Genomic DNA, 21,090 nt, shown 5'->3' on the forward strand with positions numbered 1-21,090 from the left:
GATGAGTTGGGTGGTGGAATGCGTAGAGGATTTGGTCAAATTGCTTTTCTTTCTCAGTGCAGTAAGATAGCTGCTGGGACTGGGGGATGTTTGACGAAAGAGGGAACAATGTAAAATAATTATGACATGGGGAAGGGAGCAATGAGCATAGGGGACTTTCAGAGCAGAGGAACTACACTATGTGATACTGTAATAGCGAATACATATCATTATATAGTTTTCTGAATCCACAGAATGTACAAGAGTGAAGTTCATTGTAAACTATGGACTTTGGGTAATTATGATGTGTCAGTATAGGTTCATCAATGTGGTTAACGAATGTACCACTCTGGTGGGGGATGTTGATAGGTAGAGGAGGGAGTTATGCATGAGTGGAAACAGGAGTATAGGGGAAACTTCTATACCTTCACTCAATTTTATTGTGGACCTAAAACTGCTTGAACAATAAAGTATATTATATAAATAAAAGTGAGAAGGTAAACTGATTTGTGCAGTTCTCAACCCTATCAGACCTAATGTCCTCTTTTATAACACATATTTTTAACACTTTTGGAACTATAATAAAAATAGTTTAAGCTACCTACATATATTTTTAAAATCAATATAATGCCCTCATCATAATATAAAGAAACAAATGGAAAGTTATTCATAATAAAATAACATGTATTCCCATATGTTAATGCTCAGTACTTAAACATATTAGACCATAGACAATACCACAAATTCTAAAGGAAATCAATCCTGAATACTCATTGGAAGGACTGATGCTGAAGCTCCAATACTTTGGCCACCTGATGCAAAGAGCCGACTTACTGGAAAAGACCCTGATGCTAGGAAAGATTGAGGGCAGGAGGAGAAGGGGACATTAGAGGATGAGATGGTTGGATGGCATCACTGACTCAACAGACATGAGTTTGAGCAAGCTCTGGGAGATGGTGAAGGACAGGAAAGCCTGGTGTGCTGCAGTCCATGGGATCCCAAGGAGTCAGACACAACTTAGTGACTGAACACCACCACAAAATACTTATGCCCTCTAGGGGGCGATACAACTTCTGATGAGGAACACTGTTACTGGACAAGAGGAGGAGCCGACGCCATTAGGAATTATACTTTCCCAGGAGACCTACTGGTACCCGGGAGACCTGGGTTCAATCCCTGGGTTGGGAAGATCCCCTGGACAAGGGAAAGGCTACCCACTCCAATATTCTGGCTTGGAGAATTCCATAGACTGTGCAGGCTTCCCTGGTGGCTCAGCAGTAAAGAATCCACCCACCCACTCCTGTAATCTGCAGGAGTTACAGGAGACACAGGTTTGATCCCTGGGTCAGGAAGATCCCCTGGAGAAAGGCATGGCAATCCACCCCAATATTATTGCCTGGAGAACCGCATGGACAGAGGAGCCTGGTGGGCTACAGTCCATGGGGTCACACAGAGTCGGACGCAACTGAAGTGACTAGGTACACATGCACCATCAGTACAGGTGTGCCTTTTGCTCAGTTGCCTGGATGCGACTCAGAGTAGGCTGAGTTGCTTTAACCAGGGTGGAAGCTTTACTGGAGAAGAAAATGAACTGAGAATGGAACAAGGAATTTAAGGCCCAGGTCACATCCCTTTCTGCAATTTAATAATCTAAAAAGAGCATGGATAAAGGAATGTTTTATTTTGTTGTGCTTTCACAAGTTTGCTCACAACTCATCTAGTAGCAAAATTCAACTTGAATAGACACAAAACTAGTTAGAACCCTTACTGATAACATTTCCTTGGGAATAACCATCAGTTTCACTGCAGATATCATGGTATATAGGAAATATATTATCATCTAATTTTTTTAAAGTCTGAATCTGGAAATACATCAGACCTCAGGGTTTGGGATAAAGGATTATAACCTGTGTACATAAGGGAATTAATAAAATAATGGGCCATGTAATCTAAGGTGGACCAGACAGGAAGTGAGAACAAGAGCAGGAAGAGTGAAAAGATGGAGAGCTGCTGGATGGCAGATTGTTGGATTAGACAGGTGATCCAGGAAGACTGAAGTGATGATCATAGATCATGATGTTTTTAAATGAGAATATGGAGAGTTCCTGGTGGTCCAGTGGTTAGGGCTCCATGTTCTCACTGCAGAGGGCCCAGATTCAATATATGGTTGGGGAACTAAGATTCCCAAGCCAAGCAGCATGCCAAAATACATACATACATATATATATAGTCGCTAACATGTATATTAGCAACTAAACCACCACATCCCAACTTCCTTTAGGCCTTCCCTGGTAGCTCAGTTGGTAAAGAATCTGGCTGCATTGCAAGAGACCCAGGTTCAATCCCTGAGTGGGGAAGATCCCCTGGAAAAGGAAATGGCAACCCACTCCAGTATTCTTGCCTGGAGAACCCCATGGACAGAGGAGCCTGGTGGGATACAGTCCATGGGGCCACAAAGAGTCGGATATGACCAAGCAACTGAGCACACACACATAGTAATGACAAGTTTGGACCATGAGGTGGCTGAGGTGAGGAACAATCATCCATCCTTGCAGATACTGAAGTCACTAACATTAGTACTGGGATACTTACATCCAACAGCATCAAAGGGTAGTGGTGATGACAACAGTCTGACATGGTAAGCTTCAACAAAGCTGGTCAGTATGAGGCACTGGGAAAGAGAAAAGTCTGCAGGAAGCAATGAGGGAAAAGGTGAACATCTATCCCATGGTGTAGAGCAGGTGTGAAGAGAAAATCGAAAACTAAAATAACTGGCTCAGTCTTAAGAACACACATAAACAGCAGCAGAATTTTGTAGATGAACAAGTTCAATTCAGCTAAAATGGAAGAGTTCAGGAGGGGTCAGTAAGCTTTTTTTCTATAAAGGGCCAGATAATAAATATTTTAGGTTTTATGTTATAGTTACTCATCTCAGCTATATACAATAGCTGGACATATAGGCATGTTTCTGTTCCAATAATATTCTATTTATGGTTATTGAGCTTTTAATTTCACATGAATTTCAATATCAGGAAATACTATTCTTTTAATTTTCTTTTTGTTGTTTTATCATTTAAAAATGTAAAAGCTTTTCTTAGCTGATTGTAGGCAGGAGTCCAGATTTGGACCAAGTGCCAAAGATAGGCAAACCTTGGAACAGTTTGATGTGTAGACAATAAAAAGGAAGAAAAGTTTGGAACCAGATTAGAGAAGGCTTCAAAAACATACTAAAAACTCTCTTTTTTTGTATGCTTTAGAACCTATTCAAAATTTTCATGGAAGCAAAAGATATATCATCAGTGTTTTAGGAGACTGGCTGCCGTGTCTGTTAAGAGGCTTGGCACTTATGCAGAAAGGCTATAAATGCCCAGGGACCCCTTTGTCTGAGGAAGTATAGGACATTCAATGTCATTATAAATAAACTGGAAACATTGAAAGGATACTAAATATATGATTTTACTATCACTCCAAACAAAACTGTAACAAGAAAGGTATCAAATGAACAAAAAAAAAAAATCAATCCAATGTCCTGAACAGAACTGTAAAAAGAATTGCAGGCAGAGGAAAACACATGTAGGGCATGTAGAAACATGTAGAGACAGGAAGAAAAAGAAGATTTAGAAACATTAAAGAGATTTAACTCAAAAGACTCAGGTGGTAAGACTACCACGCTGGTAAAGAAGTAGGTGAGTTGGTACACATAGGAGAAGAGTTCAGAAAAAGGCAGTCCAAGAATATGGTACAAGCTGGTACCAAAGCTAAAATTATTTTCTCTTAGAACTTAAGAATTCTTTTCTATGACTGCCGATGCTTAGTCGCACAGTCGTATCTGATTCTTTGTGACCCATTGGACAGTAGCCCACTAGGCTCCTCTGTACATGGGATTTCCCAGACAAGATACTGGAGTGGGTTCCCATTTCCTACTCGAGGAGATCTTCTCCACCCAGGGATCGAACCTGCATCTTCTGTGTCTCCTGCATTGCAGGCAAATTCTTTACCCACTAAGCCATTGCCAATGTCTTAAAATGTTTACCTCCCTTGAATTTTTGGCCACTGTATGGTTGAAACCCTAGGGGCAGGAAAAGGAGGCTTCCCACACTAGAAGCTATAAGCAATTCTGACCTACCAACACACATCTGAGACCCATTTCCAAGCCCAAAGACTTCCCGGACTGGGTCAGCAAGAGACATCTTCAGTATCCTACCACAGCAGTGGTTTCTTGGCTCTCTCTGTAGGAAAGGAAACATACCCAGCAGCCTCTGCATGAGCCTTTGTATTTATCCAAGCAAAGAATCTCAGCAAACTGAAGAAACTTGATGAGTACCCTGCAGAAAATCCATTCAGCTTCTTCTTTGCCCTCTGTTATTTACAGATTACACTTCAAGTGGGTAAACTGAAATTCAGTCCTGGGCTGCCTCTCTTCTACCTGTACTTTCCTCCCACACTGGGGCAGTTAATAATATCTTCTAGAGTGAGAAGAGCCATGAAGGAAATGGAGATATCCTAGCATCTGAGGAATCTCATTTACACTGGCCCCTCCCCACCACTGACTCTGAAATCAGAAAGAAGCAAAGAGCAGACTTGTGATAACCCAGGGTGGAGAAACTCAGAGAGAAGACAGATAAGTACAAAAATCCTGCCAATAAACACGGCAGAGATATGGACATGGAAGAATGAAGATGATAGTTTGGCTTGAGAGGAAAAGGAGCAGAGTTGAGGCAGAAGGGTGGGTGGAGACCAGATCACTTGGTATCTTCTAAGATAGGGAGGAATTGGGATTTTTTTTTTCCTAAGGGAGATGGAAAACCATTGGAGGAAGTGGCATCTCATATACCTTTTTTAAAAATCACTAGGATATATCTTTCTATTCTTTCAGTGGTACCTCTTAAAGTTTATAATTTTAATCTCATCCAATTTATCTATTTTCTTCTATATTCAGTATTTTTGTGTATCAAATAAAAAGCTTTCTCAATTCCAAATTTAAAAAGCTGTCCTATTTCTTTCTCAAAGATGTTTTTACCTTCCACAATTATATCTACAATCCATGGTTATAGCGACAACCTGGAACTTATTTATGTGTGCAATGTGATTTATGGGTCAAGATTCATTTTTTGCCACACAGATAGCTAACTGTCCCAATTGTTTCTGAAAACACTAGCCTTTTCCCACTGTCACCTTTGTCATGAGTTAGGGTCTTAGTCAAGTCAGGCTGCTATAATAAAATGCCAAAGTATACCATACTGAGTGTTTTATCACCCTATGAGAAATTTACTTCTCACAGTTCTAGAGGCTGAAAGCCAAGATCATGACATCAGCATGGTCAGTTCTCATCAAAGCCCTCTTCTGAGATGCAGACTGCCAACCTCTCATCATGTTCACAGTATTGCAAAGAGAAGCAGCCAGCTCTCTGGTTTCTTATAAGGACACTAATTCCAACCTCAAGGGCTCTACCTTCATGACCTAATAACTTCTCAAAGGTCTCACCTCCAAATGCCATCACATCAGGGATTAGCTTTCAACACAAAGTTTGGGGGGATGGAGATGAGTCACATTACTCCGTGTGTACAGGCCAGTTTCTGAGCTCTAATGTGTTACATCCTATAGCTTTTTAACATTTAATAAACAATTCAAAATATTACATATTGAAAGTTAAAAAGATGGATGTGGCTACAAAACTAATATATTCCATTCCCACTGCATATTCTTGCGGACAGAACAGTTACGTGCAGCTGGAGAAATGAGGACCTACACTATCTAATCAGATAAAGTAGCTCACCTGAGCCAACCTGACTTACAGCCCATTTGGGAGACTCAGTTTAAAAAAGAAAAGGTAACACAGCCGTGTTAGTCGCTCAGTCGAGTCTGACTCTTTGCGATCCCACGGACTGTAGCCCACCAGGCTCCTCTGTCCATGGGATTCTCCAGGTAGGAATACTAGGGTGGATTGCCATTCCCTTCTCCAGAGGATCTTCCCAAAGCCGGGGTTGAACCTGGATCTCCTACAATGCAGGTAGATTCTTTACTTTTGAGCTACAGGGAAGACCTATTAAGAGATAACATATTTAACTTCTAAATCAATGGTTGTTTATGGGATACTACTCAGCCAAAAAAAAGAATGAACTAATGTCATTTGCAGCCACATGGATGCAACTATAGATTATCATACTAAGTGAAGTAAGTTAGAAAGTGAAAGACAAATGCCATATGATATCACTTATATGTGAAATCTAAAATATGGCACAAATGATCATCTACAAAGCAGAAACAGACTCATAGAGCACAGACTTGAGGTTGCCAAAGCGGAGGCAGGAAGGCAGAGGAGTGGACTGGGACTTTGGGGTTGGTAGATGTAAACTATTACACTTAGAACGGATAAACAACAAGGTACTAATGTATAGCACAGGGAACTGTATTCAATATTCTGTGATAAATCATGGAAAAGAATATTGAAAAAGAATGTGCATATGTGAACAGCTAAGTCAGTTTGCTATATAGCAGAGACTGGCACATTGTAAATCAACTATACTTCAATAAATAAATAAAATAAAAGATTGTTTGAATCACTGATGTTTACACATTTATCCATACTGACCCACTTCTAACCATATAAGTAAACGAATTATTTAGAGTTGTATCTTTCAAATGTTTTTGGCAATGACAAAATGCTCACCCACTGATTCCAAGTCAGTTTGAACAATATAAATTTAGATCTTAAATGCCAAAAAAAAAAAGAAAGACTATATATGACTATGTAGCCTGGGACTATTTTTTAATACGTTTCTCTTTGCCCAAATAAGGACAGAACCAGCATTACTCACAGGCTGACATTCATCATTTATTCTCATCATTTTTAGCATAAAAACAGAAACCATTGTTCTGTTTTTATTCTACCATATTCCTTTTTAGAGTATACAAACCTTAAAAAGCCTGGAGCTTCCACGTGTCACCATGACTTTCTCCCGTACAGATGTGTTTTACTGGTTTCCTACTTACCACATCATACATACCAAAAAACTTCTAAAGGTAATGCTAAATGGCTGATTATACCATACAGAATATACTCCTAAAAGCCAAGTCATGTATGACTCTTTGAAACCCCATGGACTGTAGCCTGCCAAACTCCTCTGTCCATGGGATTTCCCAGGCAAGAATACTGGAGTGGGTTTTCATGCTCTTCTCCGAGGGATCTTCCCAACCCAGGGATCGAACTTCCATCTCCTGCATTGCAGGCAGATTCTTTACTCTTTGAGCCACCAAGGAATCCCAATTCTATATAAGGAGAGATGGAATTGAGTTTTCAAAAGAAAAGTTTCCTGAGAGGTGGTGAGTCTTGATTTGAGTCTTAAGAGAGATATATGTTGGAATCAAATTTGGGGTGAATTTTATGGGAGAGGTGATATTAGAGAGGATATTCCAAGTCAAAAAATACCTTTTCTGGGCTAGAACTGGGGTTACATTGTGGAGTTTATGTCTGTGAATTAACTATGTTCTAAATACAAAATGGCATCTGGATTTTGGATCAGAACAAAAAGCATTATTGGGAAATAAATGGCAAAGTCTGGAGTTTGGTTAATAGTATTACACCAATATTGATTTCTTCATTTTGTTAAATGTATACTGTTCATATAAGATATTAATATTAAGGGAAACTGGGTGAAAAGATATATGAGAACACCCTGTATTATCTTTGCAACTCTTACATAAACCCCAAAATATCTCAAAATAAGAAAGCTAAAATAGAAAACATATCTGAGGCTGACTCCTAAATTTTTATGGGGAAAAATGAGAAATTAGATTAAGTCAGATCAAGCAAGATCAAGTTATTCAAAGATCAAATTAGATCAAAATTTCAAGCTGTAAAATTCTCTCCAGGTGAACCCAATTTTAATTATTTACTAGAAAAGGAGTTATGTGGATAGTTCATTCTTAAGAGGAAATGATCTTATAAAACTGCCAAATAATAATATTCATGAGTCACTGTCAAGTACTGAGGAGAATCTGTGGTCTAAAAAACCGCCTTTAGCTACTGCATTGAGGCCCACTGTTACATTCTCACAGAGAAAATAAAACATGACAATATTTATGTGGTTACAGTTTTCATCTAAAGAGCATAAAGACTGTTGAAAATGAACAAGATTTTGGTACAAGTCTCATTTTGCTCAGTGTGAAATATCAAACTGCATCCACTTAGATTTTCTTCTTAATGTAGAATTTTTCACCCATTTTGTGCCCCCCTGCTCCACTCACCCCCATACTCAGCCTGGTAAAGGTAATCAAATGGTACAACTTCTAATTATAAAATAAGTTCTAGAAATGTAATGGTGACTATACTTATTAATATTGCATTGTATGTGTATTTGAAAGTTGCTAAGAGAATAGATCTTAAAAGTTCTTATCACGAGAAACAAAATTTTGTAACTTTGTGTGTTGATGGAGGTTAACTCGAGTTATTATGCTGATCATTTTGCAATATATACATATATCGAATCATTATGCTGCGCACCTGCAACTAATGTTATATGTTAATCACATACATTTTTAATGTAGTCGAAGTGTGCCTGAATATGCCCTCATAAAAGTCACGATCTGCTAAGATATCGAATTTCAAGGAGAAACATATATTACTGACTGGCTTTTTTGGAATGGAAACTCAAAAAAGACATTTTAAAAGCTCTTAAACAACTGACTGAACTTGGAAAATTAACTTTACCTTTAAACTTTGTATCATGATAGCAGGAGTTAGGTTCTAAACTCTGGCCCATAAACTAATACCTCTGTGACTTTCAATAAGGCATTTGTCATTACTGACTTCCCATTTCCTTATCCATAAAATGGGTAATAACAATTCATAAGCTTTCTATCAAAATCAAATAAGTATGTAAAAGAGCATTATAAATTACTGAAAATAATAATGCAAGAGGCTTTTTATGAAAGCTATAACCATGCAGTTTGTAAAATACCATAATATAAAATGCTATATCTCAAAGAATTAAGCACATTCAAGTTCTGAGCTTAGCTACTTACCGGTGTGTAAACTTCCTTTGTGCCTCAGAATTCTTAAGATAAAATATTAGTAAAGTGATGATGATGATAGTAATCATTTTATAAATCTGATTTTGAGATAAAACGAGACAATGCATGTAAAACATTTAATTCGCTAAATCAAAGAGAGATAGACTGAAGCTCCAACAATGAAACAACGTTCTACAAATTTAAGGTTAATATGCATTGACTATATATGACGTCTTTTCTTAAAATATTCCGTTTCCGTTTCTCTTGGCATAAATATCTAACTTCTTTTCCATGACTTACAAGGCCTGGGGGTCTGGCACTGCACATCCCCTCTAGTTCTCCTTGCCTTCATAGGTATTCTGTCTATTCTGAGGGAGATCTCCACTCTTGGCTGACTATCTGATCACAGCACTCTAGGGAAATCTTCCTCAACTTCCACATTGTCAGTCTCCTACTCTGGCCTCTGGTGACATCAAATACCTATCCTTCATTGTCCTAACAATAACCTGAATTTCAATATTTACAAAGCATGATTATTTCGTTCTATTTATTTAAATTTTTGATATTGTGTTCATCATGAATTTTTGCACTAATTTTATTTGCTAAATATTGCATTAAAATATTATCAATCTTAAATACTGTATTTGGGGGCACCCCTGAAATATTTCTGCATAAACCAGTAAGTCACATGCCTCACCCTAGTTTTGGCCCTGCAGCTCCAGTCTGCAAATCCCAGGAGGCTAGGGCCACAGATCCCCAGGACCCATAACAGCAGCTTAACTGAGGGAGAAACTTACATATGTGTAGAGTGAACTACAGAATATTTGCAGTTTGTGAATCCTAAGTTTTTCGGGGAAAATACTGGTTGGTAACAGAAATAAGCTGTCAAAGTAAAAACAAATTTTAAAAACCACCTAAAATGTTATTCGTAGAAGAATTACTATGACTAAAGCTGCAGCAATCCAAAAAGCCACTTGTTTCCATCCACCACCCTCTTTGTATCAATTTCAAAAGGCAGCCCAATTTTGTTTCAGGATTTAATTGGATCCCTAGCTCATTTTGAAGAAATTCAATTTTCCTTGAGCTGGATTCATATGACAACAGACGAGTTCCTTCTTTTTGATTTACTTCTCTAGGGCCATGGAAAGGAAAGCTAAAACAAAATGGGATCCAAATGATTTATATAAGAGGTATAGTGTGAAATGTAAACTTAGAATTTCTAAACATGTAGCCTCCAGTTTACATGCAGAGTTACATTAATACAAATCAAGTGACCAGACTGAATCAGCAGTGGGAAAGATTACAATTTAATCTAGTTGATGGTATGCACTGTCTCAAAGGTTAAGGGGGTGAAAACAAAAAAGGTGTAGTATGGCAAATAAGAAGCAAGAAGTAGGTGAAAAAAAAAAGAATCTTCAGTTTTACTTACATGTGTGTATTTCTTCTTCTATATATGTCATCCTATATACACTATATACATTACATCAATATGCAACGGAGACACAATATTGTGATATATCATTTATATATTTTGTTTCGCATAAGTATCATTTAGATATGTAAACGATGATAATGACAGTTTATATAGAGAGCCTCCGGTGAGGAAAAGGACTTTCAACGACCAACGACACTGCCATTTAAAGGCTTCGAAAAAATGTTCTTCTAGGATTCTTTGGTTCCTTGAAGTTGTATTTCTTATTGAAACCCAAAACATTAACATTTTTATCACACACAGACATCTGATTCAAACCTGCTCGGAGAACTTGCCTGCAGTTTCTAGAGACCACAGCAGTGCATCCCAAAGAACGAGAGAGAAGTAGTTTCTCACAATCCCTGTCTTCAGAAATTCACCTGCAAATAAAAATATTTCAAGGTAAGGAGCTAAGAAAGTTTTAACATAATTTTGATATCAAACAGATGGGGACCTGGTGTGGCCTACTGGGAAGATCAGGGAATAATCCATTTTTTAAAAAGTCCTTATTTCCCTGTTGGAAACGATCTCCAATTTTTCTCACTGGTTTTTACTCTAAAACAGACAAAAAAAAAAAAAAAAAGTGGAGAACTGCTCCCAGATATACATGTGAAATTGCAGGCAAGTGAAAATGTTAAGAGGCTTTTAAACATTGACTTGGTTTTTGTTTTAATGTTCCGTGGACTTATACGAACTATTCAACTTCACTAGACCATAGCCAATGGTGAGCGAGGACTGACCAATGCTTTCAGAGTGAGCTGTGTTATCTTTAGAGACAAGGACAGTCACAAAATGGCTGGAAAAGACTCATAGGCGATTTTCTGAGACCAAGGGTAGGGTGAAATCTGGTATGAAGTCTGGGGGAAGGTAAGAGCAAGCACAGGGAAAGGCATAGTGTATGTTTGGAGGGGTGAAACTGCCTCCTGGCAAATAGATTTTCTTTCATTGACACAGAATTACCTAAATTTGATTCTACTTACGTTCATTTGTTCAGCAGAGATTTACTGAGTGCCGACTTCTTGCTAAAACCGGGCGGCAGGGATTCAGAGATTTTTCCCACGTGGCAGAGGGGTGAGGGGCACGGATGGGGTGGGGAGTCGCCCCTGCCCGTGGGCTCCTGGTTGAAGGTGACTCAGCGCGGGCAGGTCAGGCGGCCAAACCCACCTGAACCCGGAGCTGAGTCACACCCATCTCCACGCCCTCGCTGCCTGATCCCTCAACCTTCCCTGGTGGTAGGTGCGGCCTTCCCTTGGAAATTCGACTAATCAATGCAGAGTTGAAAAGTAGGTGTAACCTGTGACCACAGGACCATCAAAAGGAGGGTGGATCCAAACCTTGGAGCATAAAGCCAGGTTGATTTTAACCCTGTGTGGGGAGCTCTCGTAGCAGTTTCTTCTACATCTGACCTTCGAAAGGACTTGGAATAGGAGATAGAGTGCTTCGCGGTAGCATGGGTAAGTACTGTTCCATGGAGCTGCTTTTTGAGTGTATTGAGTTCACTATTTAGTATTGAGTTGTGTGTGTATTGAGTTCACTATTTAGGATGGATTTTAAACTGTATCCCTATCAAAAAAATTTTTGAAAATCACGAATGGGAACCGTTTTATCATCCTAGAACCAGGTGGGGAGTGGACCTTGGCAGGTAGACTAACAATGTTTTTACGGCCTTAATCTACAGCTGTTTCGGGCCAGCCACTGGCCTCAAACTTTCAAACCAAAGTAGAAAAGTAAATACACTCTCAAGAAAGCAAATGCCTGGTTGCAATTTCCTTGAAATTGCATTTTTAAATTTTGTTTCAAAATTATATTGCCTTTCATTGCAAGAAACGGCTAGGTCTATTTTATGCTAACACGTTTAAATTATTATAAAGAGAGTAAACTTATTTTCTCTTTCTTTCCTCTTCAATTATCTCTGTAAATGGCACTGCCATCCAACCAATGGCTTGAGCAAAAATTAGGCTCCTCACTCATTCCTGATTCCTGTTCTCTCAACCCCTTCATCCAACCTGAGAGCAAACTGGAAGACTATCTCCATTTCCCCTCTCCCTCCATTTCTACTCTCTTGCCACCACAAGCTCCCAACCTCCAACCGGCTTTTCCTAGATTACTAAATAGCCTAAGGGATTTCTTTTTCCTGCTTTCACTCTTGCCTGCCTTAATCCATTCTTCACAAATCGGCCTGAGTAGCCTTTCACCCTAAATCGGAGCGTGCTAATTTCCTTGTCTGAAAGAAACCCCTTAATGGCGCCCCTCGTTTGGGAACGACCTGCAGATGGTTCCCTCCTGCACGTCCCCGACCTTGTCTCTGACCTCTGTGGCCTCCGCCCGCCATTTTGTGTAACAAGCATGGCTTTCTTTCCATCCAGCAAGCTAATCCCTTTGTGCTTTCTGCTGCAGCTTGAAAAGAACACTCTCCTTCCACCTCTTTCAGCTGGCTAATACTTCTTTTTCAGATGCTTCTTCTAATGCTTCCTTGGAGGCCTCTACAGACATTCTTTTTAAAAGATAGCCTCCTCCATTTTTCCTCTTATTGGTTTCATTTCATAGCATTTTTCTCAACCGGAAACTATTTACCCTCTTATAAAAACTTTATTTACATTTCTATCACACACAGATGGAGGTTCCATGAAAACCAGGGACTTTGTATCTTTTTTGCTGCCTTAGAGTCAGCTCTGGGGGAATTCCCTGACGGCCGAGTGGTTAGGACTACATGCTTTCCCTTCCCTGCCATGAGGCCGGTTCGATCCCTGGTAGGAGAACTAAGATACAGTAAGCCAAAATAATCTTTTAAAAGGTGAGTGCTGTACACATTAGCATCACTGATAGGCAACTTTTTCTTCCAGTAAATTAATTTTTTATAGGATTGCTAAATCAGGTATTGCCAGTCTGATGACTAAATGCATATTCATCAATTAGTTTTTATACAACTAATACATAGTGTATACATCATTATATAAAACCAGTGAGTGCTGGGGCATGTGGATAAGACACAGAGACCCTTGCTCTCTTAGAGCTTACAGACTGGTAGGAAGACAGATCTGAAATAATCAGAACCAAGGGGCTCTGGTCAGTGTACAGCAGAGAGCTAGGAGAGCATTTAGCTTTGAGACTGAGAATCAAGGGAAGCGGGCCTGAGCAAATGCTGTTTAAGCAGAGATTTTTGATTCTTGGTAACAGCTTGGTATTTATCCTAGTTTTTTTGGAGGGAGGGATACAGTTGATTACAGTAATATTATGTAAGTTACAGGTGTACATATGAGGCTAGGTAGTATTTTGTTGAGAGGAAAGAGCTTAGCACTTTATTGAAAGGAGAGGTTAAAAAAAAAAAAGAGTTTATTTGGCTGAAAATGAAACAGGAGAGCTGGAGATGGCAAGAGATAAGTTTGTAGAAAAAAGCTGGAGTCAAACAAATTGCAGCTACTTTAAATAAGCTGATTGAGGGAATGGGCTATTGTCGTCTTTCCTACTTAAACTTTAGGTCTATCACTAGTGGTTTTGCTCCAAAAATGCTATATTCACTAATACAAAATGAAACAAAAATTATTGTTTAGCTATGAGAGCAAGATTTTGTTAGGCAAATATTCCTGGATACAGTCTCCTTGACTGGAGAGAATAAATAATAATGCTTATACCATTAACTTTATTATTAGGAATATAACATATAAACAGCTTTATAATATTTTTTAAAAGGCATGTTTAAAAATAATCACCTCAAAAGAATCATGTCAATTTATTTCTGGAAAAAGAAAACATGCAATAAAAACAAAATGTGCACTTCAGTTGGTAAGGGAAGAGTTTTAAATGTTTTAAATATGAGTATATATATTGTATAGAAATATATATTTATTACATTTAAACATCTTCCCTGAGCAATTTATATATAAATATGACATACTTATTTAAATATACAATACATTCATATAAAAATACCTATTTTACTTGTATAATATGTATACATAAATGCTTAAGAAGACATTTAAAAATCTTCCCTTAGCAATTTTAAAATATCATATAATATTTGTATTTTGTGTGTGTGTGTATGGCTAAGGCATGCAGGATCTTAGTTCCCCAATCAAGGATCAAACCCTCACCCCCTGCATTGGAAGCATGGAGTCTTAGCAACTAGACTGTGACAGAAATCCCCATTTATATATTTTATACATATAAGTAAATTTATATAATACATGTATTTTATACATATAAGTAAATTTATATAATATATGGTTTATATAGTTATATATTTACATATTATTTATTTATACCTATATAAGTAAATATACATTATACAAATTACTTATACCAAGGTATATATTAGTATATACTAAATATACATATTTAGTATATATATACTGGATATATATATACTAAATATATACATACTAAAGTATATTAGTGATTGATATGATGTGTATGTACTTTATATATAAATATGTGTGTGTGTATATACAGTGTTTAAGAAGACATAAAAGCATGTTTTGTTTTCATTCTGTGTATTATTTTACCAAAAGTAAATGACACAAAATTTTGAGGAGGTATTTTTAAATAGTTATTTAAAAAGCACTTAATTTTTGTTTCTAGAGCAGGACATCAGGCTAAAATTAAGAGATCTTATAAAAGATCTTTAGATCCTTTGCTTAATTGCTTAACAGTTGTAACGATTAAGCAAAGGGCTCTTAGGAAGAATATAATCATGCTGTCTCATACTACTACTTTTAGATTTTTTTAAAAAAGATCAAAAACCATGTGTGGCCAAATTCCCCTGTGCCTTTATTTTGACTTGCACTGATAGGAGATGGGAATGCGTGGATTTCATGTGGTTTATTCTCTGGATCCCCATCTTCTAGAACAAGGGTGGGCAAGCTACAGCCACACACTGAATCAGTCTCTGCTGTAAACTGTCCATCCTCCAAGTGCTGTCTATGGCTGCTTCCACGCCACAGTGAGAGAGCTGAATGGCTATGACACAGGCCCTCAGGACCCACAAAGCTTAATTCTGTCTCATTACAGAACAGGTTTGCTGCCCTTGGTCTAGAAGAGTACCTGGCACTTAGCAAGATCCTATATTTACTTACAGAATGAATACAAAGGTAAACTAACAGTAGCTCACATGAGCAGTCAGCATTTGCTCTATGCCACGAAGTGTGCTGAGCACTTTAAATGCAGTATTTGAATTTCACAGAAGAGTTACATAAGAATGTAGGCCTATCTTGCTCCCTCGCCTCCTTCAAGTTTTTAATCTGCTACCACTCCCTCAGTCAAGGTTTACCTGGAGCTCCTTATTTAAAATTGCAAACTTCTGCTTTCTACTAGTCCCTTGGCTTATTCCATATAACATACAATGTATGTTACTTATTTTTTGTGCCCAGGAGAGCATATACTCTACGAGGCATACTCTTTTTTTTTTTTTTTGGTGTATCTATTCACTGGTCTCTCAACCCACAAGTAGCCTAGAATAGCACTAGTACATCATGAGTGACCAGTAGACATTAGCTGATCAATTAGAAAGGTCTGATAACATGTGGGGGGTACCCAGGAAAGAAATGGTTATGATCCAAGTCTTATGTACTTCACAACTAATTCTCTTCCTCTCTTGGAGAATTAGTCAAAGATGTAAATGCAGTGATTCTGTTTTTAGAAAGTGAGTTCTAGGCCATTTTTTGAGGTCATTTTCCAATCATGGCTTGAATTGAGACTATATTAATTGGAATACATTTCACCTAATGACTGCTATCTCAAACAGGTGCTTGCTGAAGACAATTCAGGCTGAGCACTCCTACCTGGAAGTGGTTATCTATCCTGGTGTAAACCTTCAAAGAGGGAATTAACAGGACACCATGGACCAGCAACTGAAGAAAAGGGGAACGACACCTAGCCAGAAAGGCCTGGGTAGAAGAGCTGCCAGTAGGGACAAGTCGCTGCCAGCCCAGCAGGAACCTCCTGACACGACATGGATCTTATGTGATGACGATGTGTGCTATGAGACTAGCTTCCGGGTTGTCGAAGAGGATTCCTTCTCTGACTGTTACATAGAATGCATAATAAGAGGTGAGTTTTCTGAACCTATCGTGGAAGAGGACCCACTCCTTCAGTCCTTTGAATGTCTGAAAGAAGGACCAAAACAAGACCTTTCTCAACAGGTTCTTGCGGCAAGCTCACTTCTTGAATGTTCCTTGGAATACATGAAAAGGGACGCAAAACAAGAACTTCCTCAACAGATTGCTGGAGAGAATCCACTTCTTGAGTTTTCTGAGTACAAGCCAAGCAAGAAGCTTCCTCCCAGAGGAATACCCAACGTGGACTTTTCAGAACCTAAACAGTTCATGGGATGTACAAGAAGCAAGCCAAGTACAAATAAAGAATATGGTGCTCCAGAAAAATATGTCTGTCCTCACGATGGATGCATAAGAGAGTTCAAGAATAAAACATCCCTGAGAAAGCATCTTCGAGTTCATAATCCCCGAGATCATGTGTGTGCAGAATGTGGGAAAGCCTTCAAGGAAAGTGCAAAGCTAAAAAGACATTTTCTGGTTCATACTGGAGAGAAGCCATTTCCATGCACTTTTGAAGGGTGCGGAAAACGCTTTTCCCTGTCCTTCAACTTGCGTACACACGTGCGCATCCACACTGGGGAGAAACCTTTTGTGTGTCCTTTTGCAGGCTGCCGCAAGAAATTTATTCAGTCAAATAACATGAAAGCCCACCTCTTGACTCACGCAAAGGCCAACAGGAGTCTGTGAGAAAAGATTAAAAAATAATCATCAAACAGGATAGGCATATATTAACTAAAGAGTTACTGGGAACAAATATGCCTCATTGATAATTGGTTCAGAAAACAATTTTAAAATCAATATTGTGACCCTCAAGCCATTTTATTTTAATGTTACTAAGATGCTCCTCTAGTCTGAGATATTATTTTAGAACTTTGTGTAGAATTACAACATGCTTCTAACAGTAAGGTCAGTAATGAACTTACTTCAAAAGCATAATCCTTAATGTCTTAACAAATTGGATTTTTGGATATGAGACTTAATATCTCATATTATAAGAAATTGATTTTTATTTTTCATTTTGTAGTTTTCAATCATTTAGCTTTTTCCTTTTAGCAAAATATTTAATACAAGTGATAATTCTAGAGAATGAAAATTTTTTAGTAGATTCTCAATAAATTAATGCATAGTTAAAATTTTTCAAGTTAAGCATCTTGTTTAATCATTTTATTTTTTATGATTGTGTCAAACCATGTTAATCATAGTAGATGTAAAGTGTTAGCTGATGATGTCAATCCATTTGAATCCATTTTAGATATTTTAAAATAAAAGGAAATAAAACCCCAGAAATGTATTAAATCTGTATTAAAAAATCAAAGAAGTGTGTATTAAAAAGTCATTTAGTTGTCTTCCAAATTAGTGAAACATGGTAAAAATTGATTGTTTAGTGTCAGTGAGGTGTAGGGGGAAAGTTACTCTCTACATGGTCAGTTAAGGGATAAAAAGCCATTTGGGGAGGGGTGTGCTAGCCAGTTTTCTGGGAACTGCCATAACAATACCACCAACTGGGTGACTTAAACAATAGATATTTGTTGTCTCATAGTTCTGGAGCTAGAAGTTTAAAAAAAGGTATTGGCAGTATTGGTTCCTTCCTAGGGTTGTAAAGGTAGACTCTGTTCCAGATGTGTCTTATTGGCTTGAAGATGACTATCTTCAGGGTTACGTGGCATTTGCCTGTATCTTCACATCATCCCTCTGCATGCCTGTGTTCAGATTTCCTCTTTAAAGCACATCAGACAGACTAGTTTAGAACCCACCCTGATGATGCCCTCATTGTAACTTGGTCTATAAAGATGACCATCTCCAAATGAGGTTACATTACAAGGTACTGGGGGTTAAGATTTCAACATGGATTTTTGAGGGTACACAGTTCAAACCATAATGAGTGTTCTTTTAGGCCAAATAATTTCTAGAATTCCATTTTACAGAATATGTGCACTAATGTAGGTAATTTGTTCAAAGATGTTGACTAAAACATGTTTTAATAGTAGTCTGATTCATAATACAAATGTCCATTAAAAGGGAACAAGTTGCATAAATCTTTATTCAGTAGGAAATGTGCAAATATTCTTAAAGGGAGCTAGGCTGTAAAGGGAAAGAAGGAGGTCCACAGCCAGAGGGAAGCCACGGGAGGAAGTATGTACCATAAATAACTTTTCAGGGGGAAAGTCAACACACAATATAAACATCAAACTGAAAATTAATCTTCCTTTTAGAAATGCCAAAAGTAAAACTGATTTTTTTTTTTTTTTAAAGAAAACAAATCAAGGGCTTACATTTTTACTTAAGTAAAATTTAGTACTGTGGTGGTGGTTTAGTTGCTAAACTGTGTCCAACTCTTGCAATCCCATGGACTGTAGCCTGCCAGGCTCCTCTGTCCATGGGATTCTCCAGGCAAGAATACTGGAATGGGTTGCCATTTCCTTCTCCAGAGGACCTTCCTGACCCAGGAATCGAACCTATGTCTCCTGCATTGCAGGCAGTTTTGTTTTTTTGTTTTTTTTTTTTAATTTTTTTATTAGTTGGAGACTAATTACTTCACAAGCAGGCAGATTCTTTACTGACTGAGCTATGAAGGAAGCTTCAATAGGACTAAGTAAAAGGAAGGATTAAATAGAGAGCAGTCAAGGCTAGAGAAATTCAATGGCAAGGTTTAGGCTGTAAATTGAGAGCTGGGACTCAAGGCATCAGGAAGGATCCCGTGTGTGTGCAGGCTGGTCTCCTTCAGAGATGACTCTTTCTGGAGCTGAAGGGGCCAAAGTCTCAGCATTTATAACCCTAACCTGTAAATGTACAAGGAGCATCAGCCTGAGAAAGTGCTTGTGTATCTGGATTCCAAGACTAAGTTAAATTCTGAGCTGAGAGTAGGAACTTACTTGACTAGCCTCCTAACTGTTCTTGTCTGTCTTTTATGTCTCCAGATACTGGCATTTTACAAACTGCAAACCCTGGTCAATAACTAAATATTTTTGTTTTCACACTGATATTTGGATTCATGGCATGTATCCTTTTTTAATTTATTTAAAAGCCAAATACAGTTAAAGTTAACACTAAAGAAATACACTCTACAAAAAAACTTTGGTATCACTGTAATATATGGGGCATAATTAGTTAGCACTTATAAATTATGGAATGAATAAATGTATAAAAATGCAGCTTAATACGCTTTTTAAAAACCAATTACAGGGCTTCCCTTGTGGCTCAGTGGTAAAGAATCTACCTGCCAATGCAGGAGACTCAGGTTCAATGCCTGACCCAGGAGGATCCCACATGCTGTGGAGCAACTAAGCCTGTGCTCTACAACTACTGAGCGCATGCGTCCCAGGGTCTATGCTCTGCAACCAGAGAAGCCACTGCAGTGAGGAGCCCGCGCACCACCCGGAGAGCGCGGTCCCTGCTCTCCACAGCTAGAGAGAGACTGCGTGCACCAACAAAGACCCAGCACAGCCAAAAAGAAGTAAACAAGCTTCTTTTCAATTAAAGGTCACCAAAATCACATGTATTTTAAAACAGCTAGTAAAACACTACTTGTTTTTACATAAAATCTGGTTACACCAAAATAAAGGTGGAAAACTACAGAGAAGGGTTTAATTACCTATGCATATGTCAACTCTTATTCCCAAGAGTAATCACTACACAAAAAAGCTTTTTTTTAATGGTCATTTTTGTTAATAGTCAAAATTATCTGAAATCCCGTATCTTTTTTTTTCTTTTTGTCTTCCTCTAAAAGGGGCAGGAGATTGAGGGTCCGTTCAACTCCTAACATCTTAGATAATGAAGAACTATCTTGCCTTGAGAATTATATCAACCAAGGCTGTGATTAGATAGTTAACGTGTTAAACCACTTACATTCCTACTTTAGTTTATCGTACTCTGTGATATGTGCATATGTGATATGAGACTGCGTCTCCCAGTCATATTTGATTTCTGTATTTCACCTTAGCTACACTGTGCACTGGTGGACATAGGATTTCCCTTCTATTCTATCCAGAGAGAACTCTGCAAAAGAACTGTCAGATTCTTATATTACTTTCCTGCCAAATATGCATGTGCAGAAATCTGCGTGTGCTTATGTTTTAATTACCTAATGCACTAGCTCTGACTGAATAAATTGCATGATTACATCCTACATTGGACACAGAACACTGCAAGTTATATTAAAAAGCCATTATATTTGCAACTCTGAGCAAGAGACTATAATTAAAAGGCAATTGGATGAAATTAGCTCTGAGAGTACAAGAGTTTAAGTAGGATTTGGTAAATGAACATTTAACAGTTAACATGTGCTTTTTATTAGGTCTTTTGCTTCTTTTCTCTATGACCCAAGGGTTGAATTTCTTTCATGTCAGTGGATCAATGGATCAGACATGTGAAAACACCTGTACAAAGCTATGCTTTACAATGTGGCTAAAGTTATATCCATAAAAAAAGCCAAAATAACTTTTGTGACTTCAGTAAATCAAGGTATTAGGTGAGCCAGAATGATACCCTGGGCATTAATAAACTATTTTTAATACTCCTAAGATCTCAGGTATGTGTCATAAAAGGCAAACTACATGCTTCCTGCAACTGCATATGTTG

General features: G+C 38.0%; 1 protein-coding gene across 1 annotated transcript; it reads left to right on the plus strand.

Annotated features, from left to right (window-relative positions):
- The first annotated feature begins 11,814 nt into the window (after positions 1-11,814).
- Positions 11,815-17,489, plus strand: ZFP42 (ZFP42 zinc finger protein). Its single transcript, XM_043454601.1, has 2 exons — positions 11,815-11,916; positions 16,203-17,489. Exon 2 carries the CDS (start codon positions 16,297-16,299, stop codon positions 17,197-17,199), a length of 903 nt encoding a protein of 300 aa, XP_043310536.1. The 5' UTR covers positions 11,815-11,916; positions 16,203-16,296; the 3' UTR covers positions 17,200-17,489.
- Positions 17,490-21,090: the final 3,601 nt, after the last annotated feature.

This window comes from Cervus canadensis, chromosome 31 (assembly GCF_019320065.1).
Source record: "Cervus canadensis isolate Bull #8, Minnesota chromosome 31, ASM1932006v1, whole genome shotgun sequence".
Lineage (NCBI taxonomy): Eukaryota > Metazoa > Chordata > Mammalia > Artiodactyla > Cervidae > Cervus > Cervus canadensis.

Bases quoted from the DNA above. Each gene is read 5' to 3' on its own strand.
- ZFP42 (XM_043454601.1), top strand. From the start codon at position 16,297: ATGGACCAGCAACTGAAGAAAAGGGGAACGACACCTAGCCAGAAAGGC.